The sequence below is a fragment of the Protopterus annectens genome, chromosome 2.part2, assembly GCF_019279795.1.
Source record: "Protopterus annectens isolate FY-2018-M chromosome 2.part2, PAN1.0, whole genome shotgun sequence".
NCBI lineage: Eukaryota > Metazoa > Chordata > Ceratodontiformes > Protopteridae > Protopterus > Protopterus annectens.
In genome coordinates, this window is record NC_056730.1 from 217236660 (window position 1) to 217262719 (window position 26060).

The 26060-nt window shown below is 37.3% G+C and overlaps 1 protein-coding gene across 2 annotated transcripts in view; it reads right to left on the reverse strand.

Annotated features, from left to right (window-relative positions):
• Positions 1-259: 259 nt before the first annotated feature.
• LOC122796016 (zona pellucida sperm-binding protein 3-like) overlaps positions 260-26060 on the reverse strand; it is a 192926-nt gene continuing 167125 nt past the window's right edge. For both annotated transcript variants that reach the window (XM_044064495.1, XM_044064496.1), the window contains exons 5-8: positions 11634-11754; positions 11457-11548; positions 1310-1434; positions 260-458 (exon numbers count right to left, since the gene is read on the reverse strand). In XM_044064495.1, coding sequence (XP_043920430.1) covers positions 436-458; positions 1310-1434; positions 11457-11548; positions 11634-11754 — 361 coding nt within the window. In that variant the 3' untranslated portion in view covers positions 260-435. The remainder of the gene's footprint in view (positions 459-1309; positions 1435-11456; positions 11549-11633; positions 11755-26060) is intronic.

Sequence of the window (26060 nt, forward strand, 5' to 3'; positions counted from 1 at the left end):
TGGGATGGGGCAGGGTTGTTTGTTGACATCAGCTCCTTGCATGAGGATAAATTCATCACAGATACCCATTTTTCAATCATCACATTGTTCAGTCATCACAGTGTTACATGCACACCTGCACAGAGTAGTTAGAGTATCCGAGGAAATGCTTCTACAGCAGCAGTTATGAAGTGGGCCAGGGACACTATATTCCTCACTGGCCACCAACCCTTAATTGGAGCTAGTAAACAGAGTGCTAAAAAATAAAAACACAGTTAGCAACACTGGAAACAAAACCTTTATTCCACAAGGCATTTAATACAACTGTATTCCTGTTTTTCTAGCACTCTGTCTTCGTTAACTAGTTTATTATTGAGTGATATTCTGCAAGTGTGTGGTTAACTGGAGTTAGTCCCAAGGAGTCGGAGTGAGTATGTAGACGGCAATCAGGGAAAGTCACATGGGTCTGTTGGCAAAAGCTGCAAAGGAGACAAAAGTAGTTACCAATAAATACATACATGCATATAGCAAAATCTGAAGTCAGATTCATATCAGTCATTCTATGACACTCGGTCTTTCCACATATTCTAGTTTATAGCATTACAAATCCTTTGCAGAATTCATTTCAAGGCTAAAGAAACAATTTTAAAACAAAATTAGAAATATTCAGTCAGTTCCATTGGCACATAGGTTGTCTGGGTCATTGTTAGGGCTTTACCCTAAGGTTCATAGACTCTGGCACCCATCAGTGCTAGCATGGAGAGGATGAGCATGCCAGTCTCAAACAAGGCAGTTATGCATATCATGTTCAGCGATTCACTGTTTACTTTAAGGTGTGCAGTTATATTGTTTTATTGTAATCCAAAGGGGTGGGAAACATTTGAGAGAATGTAAAGTAAAAGCGTTATGCCTTACATCATCCTGAAAAGTTCCTCAACAATGGAATTTAAACAGCTTTGAAGATTTTCCATTATGAATTGAATGAGGCCCACCCCAGGAATAACATTTCAGGATCAGCATCAAGCTGTGGGTACATCTTGCTAAATCTGCCACATCATGATGCATCACTTTTATGTTGAACTACAAAGCAATGGAGAATATTGAAAGCAACGGATTTGTTTTTGTAGCAGTGTCAGATAATGCTTATCAGGCTTTGGTTGCAAAGGAAGGATTTAGACATGCTACAGAAACAGCGATATTAGTATTACCCCAGTTAATTATCTTAAGTTGCAGTGTTTGGCCATGATGCTGAACACTAGATAGAAATCATATCGCAACGGGGACTTCACTATGGGTTACAGAATCACACAAATCATTATGCTGGTATTACCATGCAAGTCTCTCTTTGAATGATTCTTGTGCAGATTATTTTTTCCAGGCAACTTGGTTACTTCCTCACAGCTTTCAGTCTCACAGCATTCACATATGTCTTCGGGGCCCTCTACTGGAAGCCATCTGCATCAAAGACATCCGGAAAAAAATTAACCCAATTTGCTTTCCTGAATAATGCATACAGAAGTGTAAACAATGTTTTATTCTTAAAATACATAAATAAAAGGTGAAAATAGAATAGATACAGTCTTGCAGGACATATGCACATGTAGCTGGGAAGCTGAATGAGATGCAAATTGACAGTCATAGCTCAAGTTTTCCTTTTCAAATTGAAATGGGAAGACAATATTATTTTAGCAATACTAGTCAGCAGAGAAATAACCTAAAGTTAAATAAACCAACCTGTTCACTACAAAAAAAATGCTGAATCATTAATAATGGCTTAGTGCTGTGATGGCAGTTTAGTATGGGATTTTTACAGACAAACTGCATTATTCTAGCAGTACAGTAAATAATACAGCAAGTATGACGTGGTAACTTCATAACAATCACGTTAAAGACAATGAATGCTAGTTTATTTGTGGACTGCTTTATTACTACACTGTATATGAATCTTTGAAGTAGGAATGTATTTTAGGAGTACTACAGAACATTTGCATTGTTCAGTGCAACAGGTCCTCCAGTACCACACTGGTGCACAAAAATGGCATTAAGTGCTTTAACTCCAGGTATCATCTTAAGATGATGTGAAAAATAACTTGAGAGTTGAATCACTACGGCTCAAGGTACTAGACTGCCTTCCTTCATCACAATACACCTCCCCCTGCACCCCATTTTCTACATGGGGAGAGGGTGGCACATCAACTGTCACCATCTCTCTTGATTTGGTGCCACTCTCCTACCTTCGACAGCCACACGAACTGCCAACAGGCTTTAAACCAGAAGGCCAACCTCCTCCTTAGTAATCAATTAAAAACAATGCAGGTATGTTTTCACATAATCCACTATCTCTTTGCTGGACACCCTCATTTCCTGTTTGGTCTCTTTCCTGGAATGATCACCTGCAGATCATCTTCTGCTTTCCTACACAGGTGCCTGGACCACCATAATCTGTTCTCTCTGACCTTCTTAGCAACTGGAGCTACTTGGGCTTCTGCTCGGATGTCTTATTTTTTTTGTCTTTCCCACAGTGTGCATTCTTCAACCTCCATCTCAAGCACTTCATCTCTCACTTCTAGCTTCAACTGCTCTCTGCTTCACTGCTCAGGCTTCTGTATCTTACAATAGTACTACTTCACCACTGTTTGTACACCTTTCTTTTCAGCTTCTATGGCATTCTTCTGTCATACATTACCCCCGACACACACTGCCAGGTGGCTATAGCCCGATTCTTACATTGACCTCCACATTCAGACTTTTATTCTCCTGGACCGCCTCTCCCAAATTCTTGAAGCTGTTAATCTATTCCACTATCTATTCCACTATTTCCTTTCTATTTTGATTCTCAGATTTTTCTCATTTCCCCCTATTTGCTGGCAGTACAATTCTCTTCTGTGCTCTTCGCTTCGCCAGTATGATTTAGTTTTATATTTCTTCACCATTTGCTGAAGATCTTCAGCCTGCCTGTAATGCCACATCAATGATGTCATCATATGTTCTGCCCTCCCTCAAATAGGAAAATCTGTAAAGATAGTTAATGTTAGCAAGAGTGCGCACAGGGGACTTGCCTCCATAACGTCTAAGGCTGCCTTTTTTTTTTTTTTTTTTTGACTACTGAAAGTACTCCTTCCATCTGCCTTCGATTCCCTGTGGACTGGTGAGAAAGTTGTTGCAGCCATCATTTAAGGAGTCTGATGTCTATTGTCAATTATTCTGTCCGCTTTACAAACTGATATTTACTGTGCCATCTGCTTAATCACATTCTAAAAATTGGTAGATTGTCTTCCTTGATCTTTGCTATTGCAACTGCTCTGCAAGCCAGCCTGTATTCCTTTCTGAGCCTAGTCCATCTTTTTCTTCCCCCCACATTTTTTCTGCTTTCCTCCTTTTTGATGACTTCCTGGAGTTCTTGCTTCCATCAGCTTTCCTTCGTATCATCTCAATAACTGACTCAGCTGCATATCTGCTCTATAGTCCTCACAGGTCTATATTAGAACATCGAAGTTTCAGAACTTTGAATGTTCTAATATCGACCTCTAGTAACCAAAAACTAATCGAAAATTCAGAACAGCAAATTTTTTCCTAGGGAAAAAATTTGCTGTACCAAAACACGTACACACAACACAAACACACCAAACAAACAGCAATCCACACACATACACCTAAAATCTTACATCTAACCCTACACTAAACTGTACGTACACCACCACTATCTACCCACTTACTTTAACCCAAACCCTAAACCTAAGGTCTGTCACTATCACGCACACACCTCACCCGCACCCTAACTCACCTACCCCAGCCTAACCCACACATTCGCACACTTACCTGACCCGCACCCTAACCCACCTAACCCACCCTCACTTCCACAAAATCACACACTTACCCGAACCCGACCTGTAACTTTCCACCACAGTGCTGAAAATAGCGAAGCGACAGGAACAGACAACCGGATTCTTTCCCCTAGGAAAGAATTCGGTTTTCTGAAACTTCGCTATTTTCAGCTTTCGCTTATTAGGGTCGATATTAGAACATTTGAAGTTCTGAAATTTCGATGTTCTAATATAGACCCGTCCTCACACATGCTGTTTTGAGGTGCTATCATTCTTCTTCAATTCTACCAAATTACTCTTCTTCCAGTGATGTTACAGCCCAGGGTATTTCCTTGAATTCTTTGTGATTTATTTCTAGTCAGCTTGAAGGTCTTCAGCATAGACTGTTGATCTTAAAGCTTTCTCTGATCAGGGATTGCAATGGATTGCACCATGAATGATTCACATTTTGGGCCAACTGTTTCACTGGGAATGATGTAGAAACCATTCTACCCCAATGACCTTTCCAATTCTACCCCAATGACCTTTCTGTACTAGGAAAAAGTATACCTAAACTCCATGTTGGCAACTCTTGTATACCATTTCTGACCATTTCTCTTGCTGAAACACGTGTTGACTACTATCAAGCTATTTGCCAGACCAGAATCCTTGAATGGCTTCTTTATTCCTGTTGCCCCACCCATGTGGACCAATGCAGCCCTTTTATCCTATTCTTTCCATCCCGATATGTGGATTCAGGTTCCCAAATATAAACACCAAACTCATGCTGTTTTGCTTTATTTAGTAAACTCCTGCAGCTGCTGCCTGAATGCACTTTTTCCTTGCCATCACAATCCTGCTGTGGGGCATAGGCCGATATTATGAATAGAACCATATCCTTACATTGGAGTTTGAATGTCATGAGTCTGTCATTAATTCTGATTACATCATCACAATTACCCCACCATTTTTTGTTTGTCCTTTCCCAGAATAGTGGACTCTGGAATCTAAACAAAGTGGCTTTGCTGCATTGCCCTTCTATCCTGTCTCATGGATGCAGATGATGTCCAACTTCCTACATACCATTATGACATCCACTTCCAAGCTGCACTATGCCAAACCTATGAGGAGTGTAGTAATCCTTAGTTTAATGTTTGGCAGGTTGACTGGCTTTACATCTGGCTTTCATTTAAGAGAGTTATCTCATGTAATCCATGCTGGACAACTAGACACCCAGTGGCCATATCTTCTTGACCTGGGATGCTGGTCTTTATGGCAAACAGGTGCTGGCCAAATAGGATCCCATATACCTCCATCCTACCACCACATTAGCATAGGTCAATGTAGTAGGCCGGGCCCTTAACCCACTTATTGCCAAAAATGGGCATGGGTATTTGATAGCAGTATTAATTAACAGGATCCCCTAAAACTATATTTTTATACCATTATGTGGCAAGCCCCGACACACCACTCAGTCTGGGATCTGTGTTCAGCCCCGACACACCACTCAGTCTGGGATCTGTGTTCTAACTACAGGATGCTATGCTCCACAGTTGATGCCCAAAGCCTTTGATCTGTACAACAATTCCCCCAATAGATACCATCTAGAGTTCGTGCTGCTGCCCATAAACTCTGTTCCTGGAAGAGTATGAAGTAGAAAAACCTGGAACATTTTTGGAAGGAGTCCCACAGAGACACAGAAAAAGCAGACAAATTCCTCAGAGGTAATGGCTAGAGTTCAGGACTGAATCCTGTAACTTGCATATGAGAGGAAGAGACTTTAACCATTACGTTACTACGGTTCAATGTACTTTGCGAACTTCATTTATGCATTATTTTACATCGGTTTTGTCTACCCTTGTACAATTTCTGTGGCCAGTAAAGAAATTTTCACCTTAAAATGCAATGGCTGCCTGATGTAACCATGAAGTTATCAACCAGAATAGCAAGAGCAGACAGATGCTTATGGAAAAGTGGTGAAGTTAAGACTTTAAGACCTGACTAAATGTCAGTTTGGGTGGTCTTACATGGGCTTGAACAGAAGTACAAAAAACTCCCTGCACTTGTTAACAGCGTGAAGGAGCAAGCTGTATGCAGATGTGTAAGACAGCTGCAGATTTATGAAGCATGGTGGGATAGAAGAGTTGTCCTTCAGAAGTAAAATGCTAAGAGAGACATCAGCAGAGATCATATGGTCTTGAGTTGTGTTGGCATGTAATTAAGGTGCTGCTTCAGAAGGCAGAATTCATATGCGATTTAGAACAGAGCACATGTAATACAAGCGCACGGAGCAAGAAAGGTAAGGGATTGTGTCATCCAAATTGCTGTTGACCTAAAAGTGGTCACACACAATGAGCTACTCCTAGCCTCTTACAAAAGGAATGCATTTATTTTGTTGAGATACAGAGCTTGTTTTAGGAAATGCACAAATATAACATGCTATGGCAGTGAGTAAATGCTCATTTTCTTCCTGGTGGCTTCCATGGTCACTATAAATGGTAACAGGTTTGCTATCAGAGCCTAGATCGACTATGGGAAAATGACATAATTCGCCTTGTGATGAAGAGTACTTTCAATTCACCACTGTTTATGTGTTTATAAATACGCTGATATGGGAATTGTCCATTTGGTTGGTTCAAATACTAAATTTATGGGATTGTTGCATTTTATTTTATTTAAATACAGGTTCCAAAATAAGTAGCGATAATCCATTTTTTTTATTATTAACTAGCCTAAATAGCACTTCATATCAATTTTTGATAAAGGTGCATATCAGGATGACAACAATGGGTTGTGATATAAAATATACAAATATTTAAATTGTTCTTGGTTTTGCAGGTTCCAGACCATTTGCAGATTATCACAGATTATTTATATGCATATAGTCAGTCTAAACTTAAGCCGAACAAAACGCAGGAAATGCATACGCCCCTGAGTCGTCTCTGTTCTACTTCCAGTGACACACCTCCAAGATATGACAACATAAACCCCTTGGCTCATGTGTCACTCCAGACACACCTATGTCTTCCTCTCAGCAAGTCTCACATAAATCAGGCTACAACTTTTGAAAACGGCTCAAATTAAAAACCTCCCAAAGCAAGCCCAAAGGATTTCCCATCCAATATCCATCCTCCCAAATCTGGGAAATGTCTTGAAAGTCTACACCCAACTCTGTATCCCCAACCAGCTCTCTTCCAAAACATAGATTCTGGCCTGGACAAAGTAATAGGTCAGCATTTTGGTCCCTAACTGACATCCTGCAAAACGTTGATGGTGGTCTCCTTTATAGGTTTCCTATTTATTTATAGATCTAGCAAATGCATTTGACCTCATAGGACATTATCTTCTTCAAAACTAATTGAAATTGGCATCTGTCCAGATGTCGCTCCCTGGTTTGAAAACTTAGTTAAAACAGGATCATTCTAACCAGAATCTAAACCTATTACCAGCTCCTGTTCTCAATATTCATTAATAGACTTCTTTTGACACCCCCCCCCCCATCTCCCACTTAGATTCTATGCTAATGACTTCATCATTTAGCAATCAGGTCACATTCAGCCGCCAGAAAAGCCATTGGCAAAGGAGATTCACTTTCTCAACATGAATACGGACTCCAAATATTTACTTCTGCCTCCAAAAACATTGCCACACTACCTCTAACCACATCTGCCAGTTCATTAGAAATTTATCTCTGTCAGCATTACTGCATCAACCAAGATAAAGCCAAATGGATACCCATTTAAAAAAATCTAACCTACCTAACTCTACAAACTACTCATCTCCACACATTAAGTCCCCTTGCAGCTCGACTTCTTAAAACAATTCCTCATACAACCTGAGGGACGTCACACCAGCTCTTTTTACCTCTAGAACCAAACTCCACAGTAATGAACATGCTTTCTTTTCTTATGCACCTACTTTTTGGCAAGTTCTCCCTAGCAACATAGGAAATCAACACTTTTTCCAAATTCAGAATGTAACTCAAACACTTCATCCAAGACAAATGCTCTGGCGTCAATGCAGGATATATCATGTAATCTAGCTCCTTTCAAAGTTTCTTCACCTCTCTCAAGATTTAGTGAAGATTGTCAGACTTTAGAAAGTAATGTATATTTTTGTACATTACACTTTGTAAATTGCACTATGCTTGTTCACTAGCATGCATATATACATTTTTTCTATGTAATTACTCTGAACTGTTCAATTACTTCTTACATTTCTGTATATATGAAATGGTTTGAGTCTGAAATTTGTCAGTCTAATTGGTCAGTCTTGATCAGTGCACAATCCCAGTAAATATAAATAAATAAAACACACAAAGTTGCAAGTGCAAAACAAGTAACATCCTATTGAAAATATAATGAAAGATATCACTGTCAAACAAAACTAATCAGGTGCAAGCATCCCTGCAGGGTCTATATTACCAGATCGAAACATTAGTTACTCGAATACCTAAAGATCAATCTGTTAATATCAAAAACCGCGAACATCCGATTTCACGCGGGGAAAGAATTCCATTGACCATATGAAAAAAAAACTTTTAAACAAAAATCAAGAGGGGAGCTTTGCCCCCCCCCCCACATCCACCAATTTGGGGGGGAGCTGTGCCACCCACACCCCCTAACTAAATTTACCAGTTCCGAGATTGCTATACATTGGACAAAAGGGCATAATCTGCATAACGGCCAAGGGAATTCTTTGCCTGTATGAAATTGGTTGTTCGTGGTTTTTGGATTTCGATATTACTAGATCGATCTTAAGGTATTAGAGTAACTAAAGTTTCAATCTGGTAATATAGACCCCTTCCTGAACTCCCCCATGTGAGCAGCTTTGCCCACAAATCACCTGCATATTTGTATACACCATCAAGCTCACACAAACTACAACAAGAATATACCCCTACTAGCGCTCATATAACATAACCCCCAATTATATTTGGGTGTCACATCCCACATTTCCTAAATTATATATATGAACTCCATGGTTGTGCCACAGTGGAGAAAAGAGGGAACATCCATGAAATCTGCTCAAACAATATAACATATTGCAGTGAAACTCACAATAATGTTACATTTTTGAACTGAGGCCACATATCCATACCTCTCAACTGTCCAGATTTCTGTTTTTCATAAAATTGTAGTTTTTCTGTCAAACCAGTGGCAAATCATTAAAGATAGACATCAGAAAATAATGACAGTCATTTGAGTTTCAGACTATATAACCTTCGGAAAAGCCATGCTAATTGCAAAACCTGTTATGCTACCAACTTTCTAACTTTGTAAGACCAATTTAAAAATTGTCCCCATTTTTGGGCCTTTGACTCCCATTATTTATGGCTTTGTCCAGATTTCTTGCTCTAAGAGGTTGAGAGGTATGCACATATCCACCAATGCTGTGGTGCACAAAGTATACTAACAATAAGTGGGGTGTAAGTCAGCATATGTAAAGAGGAGGAATGCATAAACAGGAATGTATAGCTAGGAAGAAAAGAAAGGAAGAAATTTTAGTAAACAACCAGGAGGAAAAATTGGAAAGATTAAGGAGGGAACTGAAGGTGAGCTTTAGGTTACATGGGCTTTATGGGGAGAGGATCACACAGTTGGTAGATAAAGAAGAATGATAAAGTTCTTTCTGAAGTTTAGAATATTGGAATTATCTATGATAAAAAGATGGAGTGACAGAGTATTGGAAGAGCTGTGGATGAAGCATGCTTGGTAGACTGGAATTTGGATCTTGGGATTGACAGTGAAGGAGTGCTAAATCCTATGAAGGGTGCAGATGGAGGTTTTCCAAGTACATTACAGAAAGTGAGACACAGGGCTGACATTTCAATGGTTTGAACAACTGATTTTCCAAGTACATTACAGAAAGTGAGACACAGGGCTGACATTTCAATGGTTTGAACAACTGATTACCAAGGAGGAGGTTGGCCTTATGTTTAACAGGGTGCCAGTTTACTTATTCAAGATAAAGGCAGTAATGTTCTATTGGGGTGGAGCTGGCAATGAAGTAGCTGATAGAGATGGTTTGGATTCTTTTGGAAGTTTGTGTGGAGGCTGAGGCAAAAATATGAAAACCATACATACTTTAGCTTGGCTAGTAGGACACCTTCACCAAATAACAGCTCTGGCAGGCTAGGAGAGAAATGGGAGATTTTTTTTTTTTTTGCCAAGAAAAGGAAGGACATTCATTTTTATTTTTTTTCTGTTGTGTAGGTGATATCTCATTGAATAAATATATATTCAAATTAATAAAAGGAAGCTATAAAATCTTACTGTATAAATATATTAAAAATAGATAGCTAAAAATCTTGGGATTTAAGAAATGTTGAAAGTGCCACTGCCAAGTCCTACAAAAATGAACACAAGTAGATAAATGTTAAATAGCAAAAACTAACCAGTGTTTATGTGGTATGTACCTACTGTTTGACACATATGGGAGACGAAGGAGAGGACATTGCCTTCCATGGCCCATATTTTTTAATCTGAAAAAATCACTCAGAACAATTTCCTCTTTTCATTGGCAGCCTCATTTTAACACCATTCAGCCCTCCATGCATAAGAAATAGCAGTGAAACTCAATAAGGCTGGACACTCTCCTACTAGTGAATGTAGACATTTATACTTGTGATAAAGGTAAGTAACAGGACTTGTAACTGATCCACATAACAAAACTCAGTCATGTATGTATTTGGCATTTTGTCGTGTACACTGGTTAATGAAATACACATTTGAGTTGTTTTCTTCTTTGTCAAAGAGGTTTGCATAGTGTGAAATATCCTCCAGTGGACATCTTGTGCATTTTTAACCAAGGTTTTAAATTTTCAAGTTTTCTCCCACTAGAACCATTCTGGTTCATTGCTGCCTGCTGGGTTAAACTTGGAAGTGGGGTGAGCTTCTATCAGATACAATGCGATAAGTTTTCAGTTGTTTATGCCCCCAAAAATGGAAATATTAATGGGTGAGAACAGTTTGATTGTGTGGTTAGCAGGGGTTTAATACATTCAATAGACTGTAGATTATGCACATACAGAATATAACATGCTGTATGCAATATAAATTATGCCAGAACAATTGTAGGTTTATACAAACATTATAAAAACATTCACTTTATAACAAAGCTGATACTTTTTAGGCTTTAACTGCAGGACCATTACTACTAAGGCTTCCAAAACAAGAGATTGCTGACTGTCAAATTACTCTTCTAAATTAAGTAGGCCAAAAATTGTTTGTCAAATAACAGGTAGTGATAAATCAGAATGAATGCTTTTGCTTCATCAGCCATAAGAATATCAGTGAGAAGATGGCCCCTTTTTGCAAATAGAACATCTGAAGTAAACTTTAATAATGTGTTAGTAATATTGTACAGCCAGGTGAAATAATGCCAAGCATTCTGATGCAGATGAGGACAGGTTTTCCTAGAAGCTTCAACAGGTAAGCTGCTAAAACATATTTATCATGAGAAAACGAGAGAGATCATCAGCCATTTTCATAATTCTCCTGCAATGTGCCCTAGTAGCATGATTACTTTAAAACAGCATTGTCAAGTGCTTGTGAACTGACATGGAAAAAGAGGACTTATTTTGGATAGACATGTTAAAAAGGTATAGGATAATAATGGAAAATTTCAATATAAAAGCTCAAAATTTCCCCATATCCTATATAAACAACTCACCTATTTTCTTGCTTGGAAAAGGAACAGGCTTTATTTATTTTGTCTGCGAGATGTTCAGTTAGAATAGCTTTCAAAAAGCAGGAAATAAAAACCTGCAAAAACAAACACCTAAATAAATAAAACTTTAAGGTAAACATGCTAAACAGTCTGTGAAATCTGGAAGTTAAAGAGAATTACCGTGTTTCTAGTATCTTTATAAAATCGGAACGGTGTCAGATAAAACTGTAGCTTGTTCTGCTGGATTCTTGGAATTTTAAAGACTGAAGAAGAAGAGTTTGATCTACCATCTCTTAAGCAGCTGCAGAGACATAGTAAAAAAATGATGAGTTTTATATATATTCCAATGGCTAAATCGATATACAGCATGACTATGAATACAGCCTAACCAGTGTCTCTGCAGTTTTATTTTTAATTCATGAATTCTAACACTTGTTTTCAAAATGCAAATAAACCTCATGCCCCCTCCAAAAATTATGGATATATGTCTATTCCCATTAATTTGATCAAAAATGTAAACCAAATAAAAATAAAGCATTTAATGCAGTGTGATGGTCAGTACATGAATGCCTGTATCAGGATTGTGCAAAGTAACTCTGTATGCAAAAAGCATAATGCAACACATCTGGAAATGTAATTATCCAAGTTTGAAAAAATTGGGTCTATATTATATTCTCGAAAGCCAACAATGTCGAATCTGACATTGTTGACACGAGAATAGCTTACGCTCAGAATCTCGAGCGTGTAAATGGAAATCTCCTTAAGAGGAGATTTCAGTTTACTGAAATATAGTGCGGTCTTGGAGTTGGTATATTTAAGTAGTGGGGGCATGGGGGGTGCAGGGGAGGGCTTGCCTCCTTGCTTAAATCCATTAGGGTACTTTTTTTTTTTTGTCTTTTTATAAGGTCGATGTTTGAAGACATCGACCATATGGTGTCGACCATATGTTGTTTGAGGTTTTCAACCGATCTTATAATATAGACCAGAAAAAATCTCACTGCCTTTGAATAACTTGTAAATTATATTCCAGCAAAAGCTGAAAAGAAAGCATACATAATCAGATCTGAAAGACAATTGAATGATGCTTTGTAATGGAAGCTTGGCCTTTTAAACTTTGAGAAACTGAATACAAATCACAAGAGAAGATTTGAAGTTCAATGGAGAAAAGTTGTGTCCTTTTAGGAACAAGGGAGTAATTCTATGGAAACCAAATAACACTATTAAAGCACATGCATGCACACACACGTGATGCATCTATATCCATAAGCCTATATCTACAGATGTATATGCATTTAGTGAGGGATTCTATACATAATATAAATACATATGTTTATAGTTTAGTTTAAATCTAGCAACACATTGTCAATATAGTTGACAAAACTAGATGTTGAGTGTGTGTGCATAGAAAGTAGGATGCTGCTTAAAAATAACCAGAATATTGTTAGACAATGGCTTTCATAATGCATCAAAAAATGCATCAGTCATGTTTCTCTTGCAACATGGCAGCCAACTACCAGTTGCTTAAAAGAAACCTATGAACCATAAGTAATGCTGCAAAGAAAATACACTTTGGATATGATGGAGCTTATCCAATTGCAAAGCAGTTCAGACATCTGCATTAGTTTTCCATAGCATGTCAGGAAAGACTTCCAACTTAAGTATGGCTGTGAGAAAAAAAAGTTAAAGACTAATCCCACTAAGCTAGTAACTTCTTTTCATGAATACCCAAAGTGGTACTTCTAGATAAAATTTGACCAGGGTGTCGAACTTTCCTTGCTTTTTGTTGTAGGGGAATGTGTTTACTGCAGCACTTCCTATGTCTTTTCCTGGCATAGAGGCAGATAGAAGAAGCTGTGCGGTAATGAAGGGAATGAGTTGCTCTGTTGGCGAGTGTGGTTCTGTTAGTCAGATAGAAAACTGTTGAAAAGTGAGTAGATAGTACAAATAGTCAGGGTCAAGCTGACTTTAAATATCAGGATTTTGAAAAAGTTGTTAACTGATGTTTCTGGAGGTCTGCCTGATGAAAACTGGTTGGTTTATTGAACAAAGAATCTTGTGGAAGAGTCTTAGATTTTTATGTTGAATATGATGGAAAAAAAAGTTCTCGGAATGAGTAGGGAGTTGTCCAAAAAGAAATGAGTAGTGAGCTGGATGGACATAAGGCCACTGTTGGAGTGCAATCTGGAAAGTGATATGCTAATGTAGTTGAAAGCGCAAAAGGCCCTGTAAAATTAGTTTTTCGGTTAAGAGAGAAGAAAAAGATATTTTGTTTGGGACAATTTAGGGTTACCTTCCTTGATTTATTTGGGGGAAGAGACATTTTGTGACTTAACATTTGAGACTAAAGACTTAAGATTTTTAATTTTTAATTGTGAAAACAGAAGGACTTACCCATGGAATGGATTTCAATTTCTCAGGCAAGGGACTCTAAAAAGTTAATTCAATTTTGCACCGATGATATTCAGTTAAGAGGTTTTTATTTTTCATTTGTGTGTTATTCAGCTTCTGAGGTTGTGAAAGTTATAGATGAGAGGAGTATTTGGGATGGTGGGTAGGAAGTGGATGTTTTCTTATAACATTTAAAAGATGCGAAAAAACATTTATCAAGTATGTGTGGATGGTAGTAAAACAACTAGGCATATGGTGCAGCCAAAAAACTTTAGAGTGTACAAAAGTAATATGTAATCAATGTAGGGAGAAAATCACATGATGAAGTAAAAAAAAGGAAGTTAGAATATGTAAAGTGAAGGGCAATTTTGTTTCACTTGTAAAAAGAATAAGCAATACAATGTTGAGAATGATAAAGTATTGTATGGCTGAAAGTAATGAGTAAGTAAGGGGGGAAAGGTGACTAGGTATTAACATAGAGGATGAGGTAATGACAGAGTATACTTCAGAAGGTGACTGTACTGATAGTGATGAAAATGAAGAACTTCAAGTGATTACGTCAGATGTTTGTGAAGGTAAAAGGATGTTACGAAAAAAAATTGATAGGTGCTAGGATAAGGGTGAGGAAAAATTTAAAAATGCATCACCAAATATTAAAAAGAAAGCTAAGGAGGAGTTTAGATGCGTTTCAGGAAATTAAAATAGTTGATTCTGAGGCTCAAGGAATAGTTGAATAGTAGACATAACTCAAGAAAAAAACTTCACTGGGCAGGAATAAAAATAAAATTAAAATTTAATATACATCCCTTAAACTTCAGAAATAACTTTCAGTAAATGTGAATAGTAGTCATTAATATAGTAAGGACAGGGATACTGGAATGGTGTGCCAGTGTGATGTAGATGCTATTCTCAAAGACGATGGAAGATTCCTGACACTTGTAGAGAGATTGCAAACAAAAATTGTGGGGTGGAAAAATATGGAATTTAAGAACTGAATGTTGTCCTGGAGAGGCTAAATTGTGTAAACAGAAGAAAATATAGAATTTTGGTAAGGATGGGAAGGTTAATTGTTGTGCATTTGAGTGGAGAGTAGCATTGCCTGCATATACAAATGGCAAGGAAAAGGAATCTGTGTTTCATCAAATATTCAGTCACGTAGTAGTTAAGAAAAAAAAGTATTATGGCAGGAGACCTCAATTGTAATTTAAGGTGAAAATATAAAAAGAAAGGGAAATATGTTAAAAAAATTACAAGTGATAAATTATGTTAAGTTAGATGTGTGGTATAAAAGTCAATGGACTTGAGGGCAATTGGATCAGAACATATGGGTGTTGTAGATGGTGATACAGTAGAGTGTTTTACTGGATCATTTAGCAAACAGATGGAGTTAACAGACAAAAGGGGAAGGAAATAAAAATGAGAAATTATGGGATAAATTTGGAGAATGGGCATTTTAGAGGGACCGTACAACCATGGACTTTTATAAAAAATTGTTCTGAATGGTGAATGTCAGTACCGCCCCCTCCCCCCCCCCCCCCCCCACCACTGGCAGGATGATGTAAAAGAATGAAGGGGAAGTTAAGTAGGAAAGATGTATAAAACTGTATTGGAGAATTGAGATCAACTACAAAAAGAGTATTTTAATATAGAAAAGGAAATGTACAAATAGATTACTTTTTAAGCAGAGATATTAATTACAAGGCAGAAGGGACTAGGTGTCTGCATATTTGTATAAAATAGTATAGGAGGATATTAAATGAGGGAAATGGAATATAAAAGGAGAGATAAAAAGAGCACAAAAGGAAATTATTTTAGTAAAACGTAGAAAGATAAAGAAAATAAGAGAAAATGTAAAGAATATGTTGAGGAAGAATTTGAAAAAAATATTACTATTAGTGAATTTGATTAAGTACTTAGGAAAATAATGTTAATTCAATATCTGGTACAGATGGTATATGGTATGAAATGTATATGACAGAAATTAAGGGAATGGCAGAGTTTTCTAAATGTTTTGAATGAATGCTTGAAAGAATGGCTCGATTTATGAAGCATTATGTAGCAAGATATTAATTTTACATGCAAGATAGATGAAAATGAAAACAATTGGAGACTTCACATTAAATACATTACACAGTTTTTATGAGGATAATACAAAGGAGAATGGAATGACATTATTGAAAGTATATATTGTATTAAAGGGAAGGGATGCCAGGAATTATTGGTGGTTTGAGAAGTTGTGGATACAAGTAAAAGGGAAGATGCAAAACTTATTGTAGGCGATATTAGTAAAGCATTTGATACAGTAGAACATGATGCTATGGAACAATATGGAATAAGTAACAGAATTAGGAGACAGTGTATGTCAGCATATGAAAATAACAATGAATGTATTATGGAACTACTGCCAGAGTAAAGCAATATGCATGAAGTGTGGAGTAAGACAAGAATGTCCCAGGAGTGGAATATTGTTTGCATTAGTAATGAATGTGATAGTGAGCAAAGTAGCTTATAAAATGAAAGATGCTAGATATGTGATGCAGAAGGAAGTAGTGATATATTTTTGGTTGCTAAGAATAAAATATGGAGGAGGGAAATGTTTGAATGGATGTTTAAGGAAAATGGAAATGACCTTAACTAAAGATAAAAGTAATGATTTGGGTGATATGGTGAAAATGAGAGGGGGTGCTTTTTTTAATTAATCTTTTGAAAAGTACAAAATTTGTGTAAAATGATATAGTTATGAGCTGTCTTATTGTCTTATGTCAAGGACTTCTAGATTAGCATTCAAGAAAAAGGCTTATCTGGTGAATTGTGTTTTAATAGGAAAAATAGCACTTATGTCAAATGTTTATATGATCCCAGAAATTATGAAGTTTTTTTTTTCATATTGTCTTCAAGCTTAAACACAGTTAAAGAGATTTGTTGTATAGATATGAAGAGATATGAGATGTAGATGTATTGTGGTTATTAAATCCAGTTTATTCTGTTTCTTTAAACTCGTATAGACAAAAATGAGAAAGTAATAGTGAAAATGCTTAAATACAAGAACAAAAACTTTTGGGAATATATAAATGATTTAAAAATCAATATAAATAAATTTTAAAAAAATCAAGAAAAAACACTAACATGAAAAATGAAAAATTATGACAGACTGATAGGACGTGGCATAATGTAATAAAGCATTATTATGCAAAATCATGGGAAAATTTACCAAAAGAAATAAAGCCATTATAGTATGGGAGAAGTGTTGTACTAAGTTTAGTGTGTCAGGATTTCCTATGGAAACTGGTAATAAAGTTATTGGTAAAAGGGAACATGCCATATAATAAAGTTGAGTGCGTTTTTATTTCATGGTGGAAAAAGATGAGAGAAAAAATGGAGAGCATCAAAGATGTAAATATGATCTGTGCATATTATAAAAAAATCAGCAGGACACAATTTTAGGTCATAGGGTTATTTAGAACAAAAGATCAAATTAAATTTTGCTTAATGGGAAATGGATTTTGGCTAATATATTGCAAAAAATTAGATTATGGTTGTGAAAGGAGTAGTGGGAGTCAATTATGAAAGAATAATGCTGGTATGTAGTAATGTATATAGATATGTAAATCTTATGTTGTGTCTAAGGATCCCTTCTCTTTTTGACAGGTGCTGTGGGGTCTTTTATATCTATCTGAACTGACACAAATTCAGGCAGATTTGACCTCTGTCCAACATCTCATCTGAAGGATGACACAACTTATTATGCCATTAGGCTGTAGTGCAGTACCAGGAACCCATCTCCATGGTATGGGAATAGAACCCAGTCTTCTGCACTAAAGAAGTATGTGGGATATGTTGCGCATCTGACATTGCCTTCCTGATAAACATAAACAAAGGCCAAAACCTTCAAAGTGGCTTCCAGCTGTAACAAGCTGGTTGTATTTCATTTCGTATTGAAGGTATTACAAAAGACAGTGAGCAAAAGATGCAGAATGAAGGAAGACACCCACTGTCCTGAATAGGGGACTCCAAATACAGAACACAGATTGTGACAGAGCCCACATTACTGTGTAAGTGAGCACAACACTCAGACTCCATACCCAGTACTGAATCTGAAAATAACCCCCAAAGACAAAGCCAGAGCACCAAGGCATTTAAGTGTTCCTTACATTTCTGACCTCACCTTAATGTACCAAAGCACGTGGCTTCTATAGTGCAACAACACATTTTCCATCTAGTCATTTGAGTTATATGTAGAGAAAAAAAAAAAAAAAATCACATTTCCCATAAGTTGTCAACACAACGTTATGTGACGATCACTTTCGCAAACATCATAGGGATGAGGGACTGATGGTTCAGTTGATACAACACTGTACAAGAAATCATGCAAGAATGTTATACTCCCTAGGTATAGTATGCATCATTGTCATGTTTATAGGAATGTATTTTAAGGTCAGTTCATCAGTGCTGTCAGGCTGACTAATGATGTTCTCTCTATGGTTTTTAATGATGGATGCAATGCGAGTAGAAGCTATATGGCAGAAGCGATTCATAACACCATTTCTGAAGTTATGTCCATTAGGACTACTAGCAACAAGCAAACAAACTAGAGGAAATCCACCAAAAAAAGAACCAGTAAAGCCCACAAAGGTGAAACAGGGACTCCAGCAGCTCGAATTACTTTTATTAAATGCTAATCAAATATAATAAGTTTTCATCCACCACAGCAGACTTCTTCAGAAAATAACTCCACAATGAATCCTTCACTGTGTGTCTTAAGTCTGCTGTGGTGGACGAAAACGTATTATATTTGATTAGCATTTAATAAAAGTAAAAGTAATTCAAGTTGCTGGAGTCTGTTTCACCTTTGTGGGCTTTACTACTAGCAACAAGCCCTATTTTTCTGAATTAACTAGTGCACTGAGAACTGGAACTATGAATGAGGTCTCTATGGTTGTGTTGACTTATTCCAGCAATATTAGCAAAATTTGCAATACTGTTAAATCAAATTGGTCTATACTTATGGTGAATGAAGACAAGTATGGGTAATAAGCCCAACGGCTATTACATTAGACATAACAGACAATGTCATATAGTTTCAAAATGCAAAGACACTTTCACATATAATAAAATATAATTATAGGCACTGCAATTATCTACACCTAAATGTGTGCATTCAGATACTAACAAATTTTAACTTTTATGCTGATTGCAGTATTGATTTGTTCTTTTTGGCTGTATGTACTGCCTTGTCCATTTTTTTTATGTTAGCAGGACTTATCAGCCTTTTAAGGAACATATTTTGGAACATCTGATTGAAGAATACACCATCTACTGCATTAGCTAAACTTGTCAGTTCTTTAGGTATTAGACAGGTTTTTAAATTTGTGGTCTAATTACTAACTTTTGATTTGAGAGGAGATGATGTGAATAGGACAGAATGCTTTGAGCCAAGATGGATTCTAGAGCTGCAAGCTGATAAAGGCTTGGGCCTTAAATGAAACTCATCCTTTAAAACTAATTCTTAAATCATGCAATTTGCCTCATTAGTGGTAGTTTTAATGGATGTGGAGTGTATATATATATATATATATATATATATATATATATATATATATATATATATAAAATTGTAATTACACACACAAAGGTGATTTTGTATATTCTTAAGAAGTGCCTTGCATGTAAATGAATCCCCTTTTCTTTATAAGGAATCCATATTTATGCATGGATGGTCTTTATTTGGGATTTTTTTTTTTAATATCATTGTATGGATAGCTTGTCTGGTTACAACCATATTAGAGGATGTACCATCATGCATGCATTTTCAGACTACAAATATACTTTCTGCCCCTAAAAAAATACTGTGCATTATGTAATATAAAAATTCTATGGTAGGTCTGCCACACTATTTTATGGTGATGTCACAGAGAGATGCAGTAAAATTGTGGGTGGATCCTCAAAAATGCATTTTTTTTTTTTTTTTTTTTTTAATTAAGAAACGTACACAAACTATGGCAGAAGGGAAGATGTACACCATGGCACTTCAAAGCTCAAGTGTCACAATGTAAAGTAGCCAAAAGCTCTACCAGCATTTCACTTTCTGCTAGCAATTTTTCCTAATGTGAAAGCTGTGCAAGTCAACGTATGAACTCAAATGTTCTGTAAATATGATATCTGTTTAATTATGTTTATGAATTTCAGTGTCATTTTATCAAGAAAATGGATAAGGAAGTGGTGCAGCAGTTTGTGCCGTCACCTCACAGCAAATGGTTTTCTGGTTTGATTTTTGGCTGGTGTGCCTCCTGTGCAGAGTCAGTATGTCCTCCCTGCATTTGTGTGGGTTTCCTCCAGGTGATCTGGTTCCCTCCCATGTTACAAAGACATGCATCTGGAGCATTTCTCCCTGGTCCTCCACCAAAAATTGGCTAGTTTCAAGTTAGACTTTCCTGATCCACAAATTCATGTACAGAGCCACTCCAGTGCTGTAGAGGGATAACCCGGTTTTGATTAGTGGCTCAGGCAACTGATGGAGCAAGCAGGAATGGGATGGCATGCCCATCTCAGGTGGGAGGGTGCTTGTTGATGCACTCCATAAGGGAAGACATGGTCCAGAGAGTGTAGTTGCCCTCAGCTGAAATCGAGGAGCGTGGTGTGCAGGGTAATTGAGTCGGTAGATCATAAACAAAAATCCCCCCCAGATGGAAGCACAGACAAGTAAAGCCCCCAAAACTCCCTAAGGATCCATGACTGGCTCCAGCAAATATGGAGCAAGTCCAGGGGGATAGTAGTTAGTAAACCCAGTGAGAACATCGGGTACTGGGGGTCTGGGCCAGTAACAGTGAGGTCCAGGGGGAAAAGAAAATATAAACACAGTTTTTATTATGAGTCAAACTGCTGATCAAGTTTTACTTGCTAGATTTCTGTACATCTTGGTCCTGCATTAATTGTCTCTGCATACAAGTGTAGAATCTCTAATGTCTTCTTATAATACGGTGTGCTTGTGTGCTCACTTAATACAATTACCTAAAATTTTGCTTTGTTACAATTACAGTAGGATTACTTAGCAAGTGGTATATTAGAAATATTTCCCATTCACCTTCTTGTGTGTTTACAATTTAATGAAATGGGCCTACAACACAGGAAAGAAAGAGGGTTATGGGTAATATCCAAACAAACCCACGAGTTATGAGAAATGTCAATATAATGCAAGAATGAAGCAGAGAAGTTCTTAGCAAAAGGAATGGAAAATGGAATTAAAAGTAATTCTGATAAGAAAATGGACACTTTAGACTTAATGTTTCCTGGTAGGAGAGGGAGGGAGAGATGGGAGCAGGGATAAATGAAGAAAAGTTCAACCAATCACATTCAGTAAGGAAAATGACATGTCAAGTTTTACAAGGGCTTTTTGAGATAAACCATTTTGATTGTATTGTTTTCCATGGTAGTGTAGTTTAAAACCCTTCCCTAAAAGGGGGAATACAAGCTGTGGCCTAATTTGGTGGACATTTGTGATAGGATGTTACATCTCATATAAACTCAGTCACTCTTTAAAGGGAGAAAAAACTATTGGGTTTCATGGTAAAAAATAAGTTTCTCAGCTGCATTCGAGATCTGTTGTGGATTTTTAATTGTTCATTAACAACGCAGCTAACTATGAAGCTCACTTTTATGCAAATAAATATTTGGTCGACCTGTTTAGTAATATTTATCTTTCTTTATTATTTGATTTTCTTGCAGATTTACTAAATTTCCACTCAAAACTATTTTTGAACTTCAGAAGACCAGTCTTATTTTTCATGTGTATGCCTTTAACTTTTGGATTGGACTAACTGCATAACTATCGGGCTTTATTGGAAAGCTTTCAGAAAAGATGAAGCTGCTAGCTTACCTGTAGACATTAACAGGCAAGATAATCACTGCTAACTAACAGGAAGACAGACATTGTTTTAACCATAAAAACAATCTGCCACATGCCAGAGATTTACTTCTTAACTAGAAGTAAAGAGATTCAGGAATTTGCATAAGCTTCTGTGACTGAACCAAGAACATAATGCCGAAGACAAGGAATCAGGCAATTTGCCTAACTTAAACAGTCTAAGAGGCATACAAAGTAAAACAAGCAAGTAGTCATTAGAACCACAAAAAAGCTTTCAGAACAACGCTCCACGCTAGTAAAAAACTTCGCCCTGCTAGCCTACCTTGAGTTGTATGCAAACAAAATATAGACCAAGAAGGTGAAACGCATTATAACAGTTAAGAAGCAGCACAAAGATATGCATAGATTATAAATGCATCAAACACCACCACCAGATTTAGACAACTGGTAGTATTAATAACTAAGATATGCATAGATTATAAATGCATCAAACACCACCACCAGATTTAGACAACTGGTAGTATTAATAACTATGCTCTTTGCCCAGATACTTTCGGTACTTTATATTAATCAAGGGTTCTAGCAGATTAAACTGGATGTAGGTACCTACAATACTATCTACTATTGACTTAATACATCTCTTGGCAAATAAATGTCTCAACACCATCAACTACAGACATGTCCTTGAGGGCTTCAGCAAGTATTGCTTATGGGCTACAATTTATAGTCAACATAACAGATGGGGATGCAACAATACAGGGGGATGTTCCTTACATCTTATTAAGCAGAAAAAAATGGAAGTTAAAACTAATGATAAAGGCTTAACATGTAAATACTAAGTATATGTGGCTTCCCTCATGTACAAATGGGCCGCATTTCAGCTTCAGCAGAGGCTGAAGATGATGCTAACTAAAAAGCAGTTGTAAATATGTAAAAGGCTCACGATAAATCACAGTGTATGTAATTCTCAGACATGTTTTAATAACCAAATCATTAACTTTCAGATATAGCAGAATCACTCTAGATGCTACTAGAACACAAAGCATGGTTTGGCAAATGGTGTAAATACTTAACATTTGGCCACTACAGCACTTGGACTCCAGTTTCATTTAGTGATGGCCTGTGGCATGTCAGCAAGTTCAATTAACAAGAGAAACTGTATTTGTCAGAAACAGAGAAAAAGGCAAGTCTTCATTATTAAAAAAAATAAAACTTTCCAATTTCTGTTCAATTTTTTTTTCACATTTCTTATCCAGAGGTTCCTTTAGTGCCTTATAGATTTTCAATATCATTGTTTTAGGGGATAATATTGGAAGGTGATTTACGCTTTTCTGTGGAGGGTGACCAAACTACTAAAATTCAGCATATTTGCCTGGAAATGCCTACATAAATATTTTCACATGCTTGGAAAATGAAGCAAAACATTTCCAAAGATGAACAGTGACTGTTGGCATTATACAGGGTGTTGGGGATGTGGTTACATGTATTTTAGGATTGTCCTAAACTAGCTGAAATAAAGCAATAGCTGCAATATGTATTTGAAGTAATTAAAGCCCTAAAGACCAATCGGGGGCCAAGAGATAGACATTTTTTATGGGATCCCTAAGAGGCAATAAGGCATTATGAGGAATGCTCTTGCTTGCAATAAAAAGCAAGATGATGTGGCTGAAGCAGAATGATTTGCCAACAGATAGGGAAATAGTAAAATTAAATAGTAAAATTAATGAGACTATCTGCACAGGAAGTCAGCATCATAGCAGGGAAAACTGTGGAAACTGGATGAGAAAAATGAAAGTGGAAGGAACGTGACAGTCTGCAGGTATATGGCTAACTAAAAGTAAAGCGTACAAAAACACGAGTGCCATAGGTTATACTCCAAGCACAAGATTGTTTACTCAAATGAATCTCTCAACTCACTCAAGGCTATAACTTCACTTTTGTACACTTCCAGTTCTTACCCAATATGTACACTTCCAGTTCTTACCCAATAGCTCCTAATGGTGCAGAGTGTTTTTTTTTTGTTTGTTTTTTTTTTTTTGGGCCTGTTGTCTTTAACCAAGTGACTTATCTAATAAAAGATAACATTAGAAACTGCAAAAAAATAACCATCTTCATATCATTTGGTTAATCTAGGATATGGAACAATACAGAAATCAATCACTTATTCATAATTATATTCATATTTTCATAGCTGATAACCCTACATGTTGCCGATTAGTATGGTATATGTCATGGTGGCAAACAGGAACATTCATTGCCAAATGAAAAATTGCCACACAAAAAAAAAAAAGGCAGTGCTCTATATAGCAGTGGCTACTTCAGCTCAGAAAGTAAATGTCCGTTTGTCCTATTCTATGTCTAAAAAGAGAAAAAAGTAAATCCGGGAAAACTGCTAACATTAATTTATAGTAGAGAGACTATTCTGGAAATTCGATCCTCAGGCCTGCTGTGTAACGGGTTTTATGAGCGTCTGTCTGCGGAGCCTGTGAGGCCTACAGCACTTCTTGAGTTACAAGAGCTGGGGATCTTAAACCTGGAACAAAATGCCTGGTATGTACAGAAACAACATTACTGGATCATGGTAAGAGAAGAAAATGCAAGAGGTGTGAACACATCACTAGGGCTGGAATCACTGCAAGGCTAAAAGCAAATCCCTACAGGCCTGCACTCCCATCCATTCTGCTGGCAAATGTTCGATCACTGGAAAGCAATATGGACTATTTAAGGCTGGAATTATCTACTCAGAAGAACAAGGTGAGGAAATGTGTGCTTATTTTTACTGAAACTTGGCTAAACTCCAACATTAATGACAATGCAGTCCATGTGGAGGGGCTATCACATTTTAGAGCAAACAGAATAAATTCTCTCAGTGGCAAGTCCAGAGGGGGAGGGGTCTGCATATACATCAATAATAACTGGTGTACCAGTTGTGAGATAGTATCCTTGCACTGCTCAGATAATCTAGAGTTTCTGTTACTGAAAATGCAGACCCTTTTATTTACCCAGGGAATTTAACAGCATCTGCATCACAGCTGTCTACAGTCCTTCCAGTACTAATCCAAATGAGGCAATGACCACAATTTACCAGGCTATACATTAACTATAAAACAGGAATCCAGACTGTGTTCATATAGTGGCAGGTGACTTTTAATCAGGCCAACTTGAAAATAGTTCTGCCTCACTATTTGCAATATGTGGACTTTGCAACAAGGGGTGAGAACACACTGAACAAGGTATACAGCAATCTTAAGCTGGCATTTAAGGCAGTGCCTCACCCACACCTGGGAAACTCTGACCACCTCTACATATTGTTACTACCAGCATATAAACCATTGATAACTAGAGGGAGACCAAAAGTTAAAACAACCATTCTGAGAGCACAGACTGGAGCATATGCAAGGAGGTGGCTACTGAGACCAGTGTATCAACCTGGTGGGAGTACACAGAGGCAGTGATGGGCTACATCTCAAAATGTGTGGATGATGCGACAGTCACCAAAACCATCATCATACGAGCCAGCCAGAAACCCTGGTTGACTAGAGGAGGAATGCAGTCTTCAGGTGTGGAGACAGGGAAGCCCTCGGAACAGCCAGAGCAAATCTGAACAAGGGAGTGAGGGAAGCAAAATGCACCTATGGCAGAAAAATCCAGAGCTATTTCTCTGACCAAAATGACCCCAGGTACCTATGGCAGGGTATCCAGTCCATAACTGACTACAGACCCCTGTCTTCACAATGTGAGGACAACAAGGAATTCCTAAATAAGCTGAATGTCTACATCAGCAGATTTGAGGAAGGGAACAGAACAGCAGCAAAGAAAATACCCATCGGCCATAACGAGAAGATGCTCACCCTCAACCAAACTGATGTCCAGAGGGCACTGCATAGAGTTAACATCCTAGGATGTGTGCTCAGGGACTGCGCAGTGCAACTAACAAATGTCCTCACGGATATCTTCGATAACTCTCAGAGTCAGCAAATACTTCTGAAATGCTTCAAGGATACAACAATCATTCCATTACCAAAGAAGTCTCCACCATCTTGCCTAAATGACTACCACCCTGTAGCACTCACCTCCACAGTGATGAAGTGTTTTGAAAGGCTGGTCAAGGATGCCATAACATCTGGGCTGCCTGCTGATCTTGACCCTCTGCAATTTGCTTACTGAGCAAACCGCTCTACAGCAGAGGTCATCTCTCTAGCACTTTTTCTATTGCTGGAACACCTTGAGAATAAAAACACCTTCATGAGGGTATTATTCATGGACTTCAGCTCTTTTAACACAGTCATCCCACTTCACCTGGTAATGAAGCTACTCCAACTGGGCATCAGCACTCCACTTTGTAACTGGATTCTTGA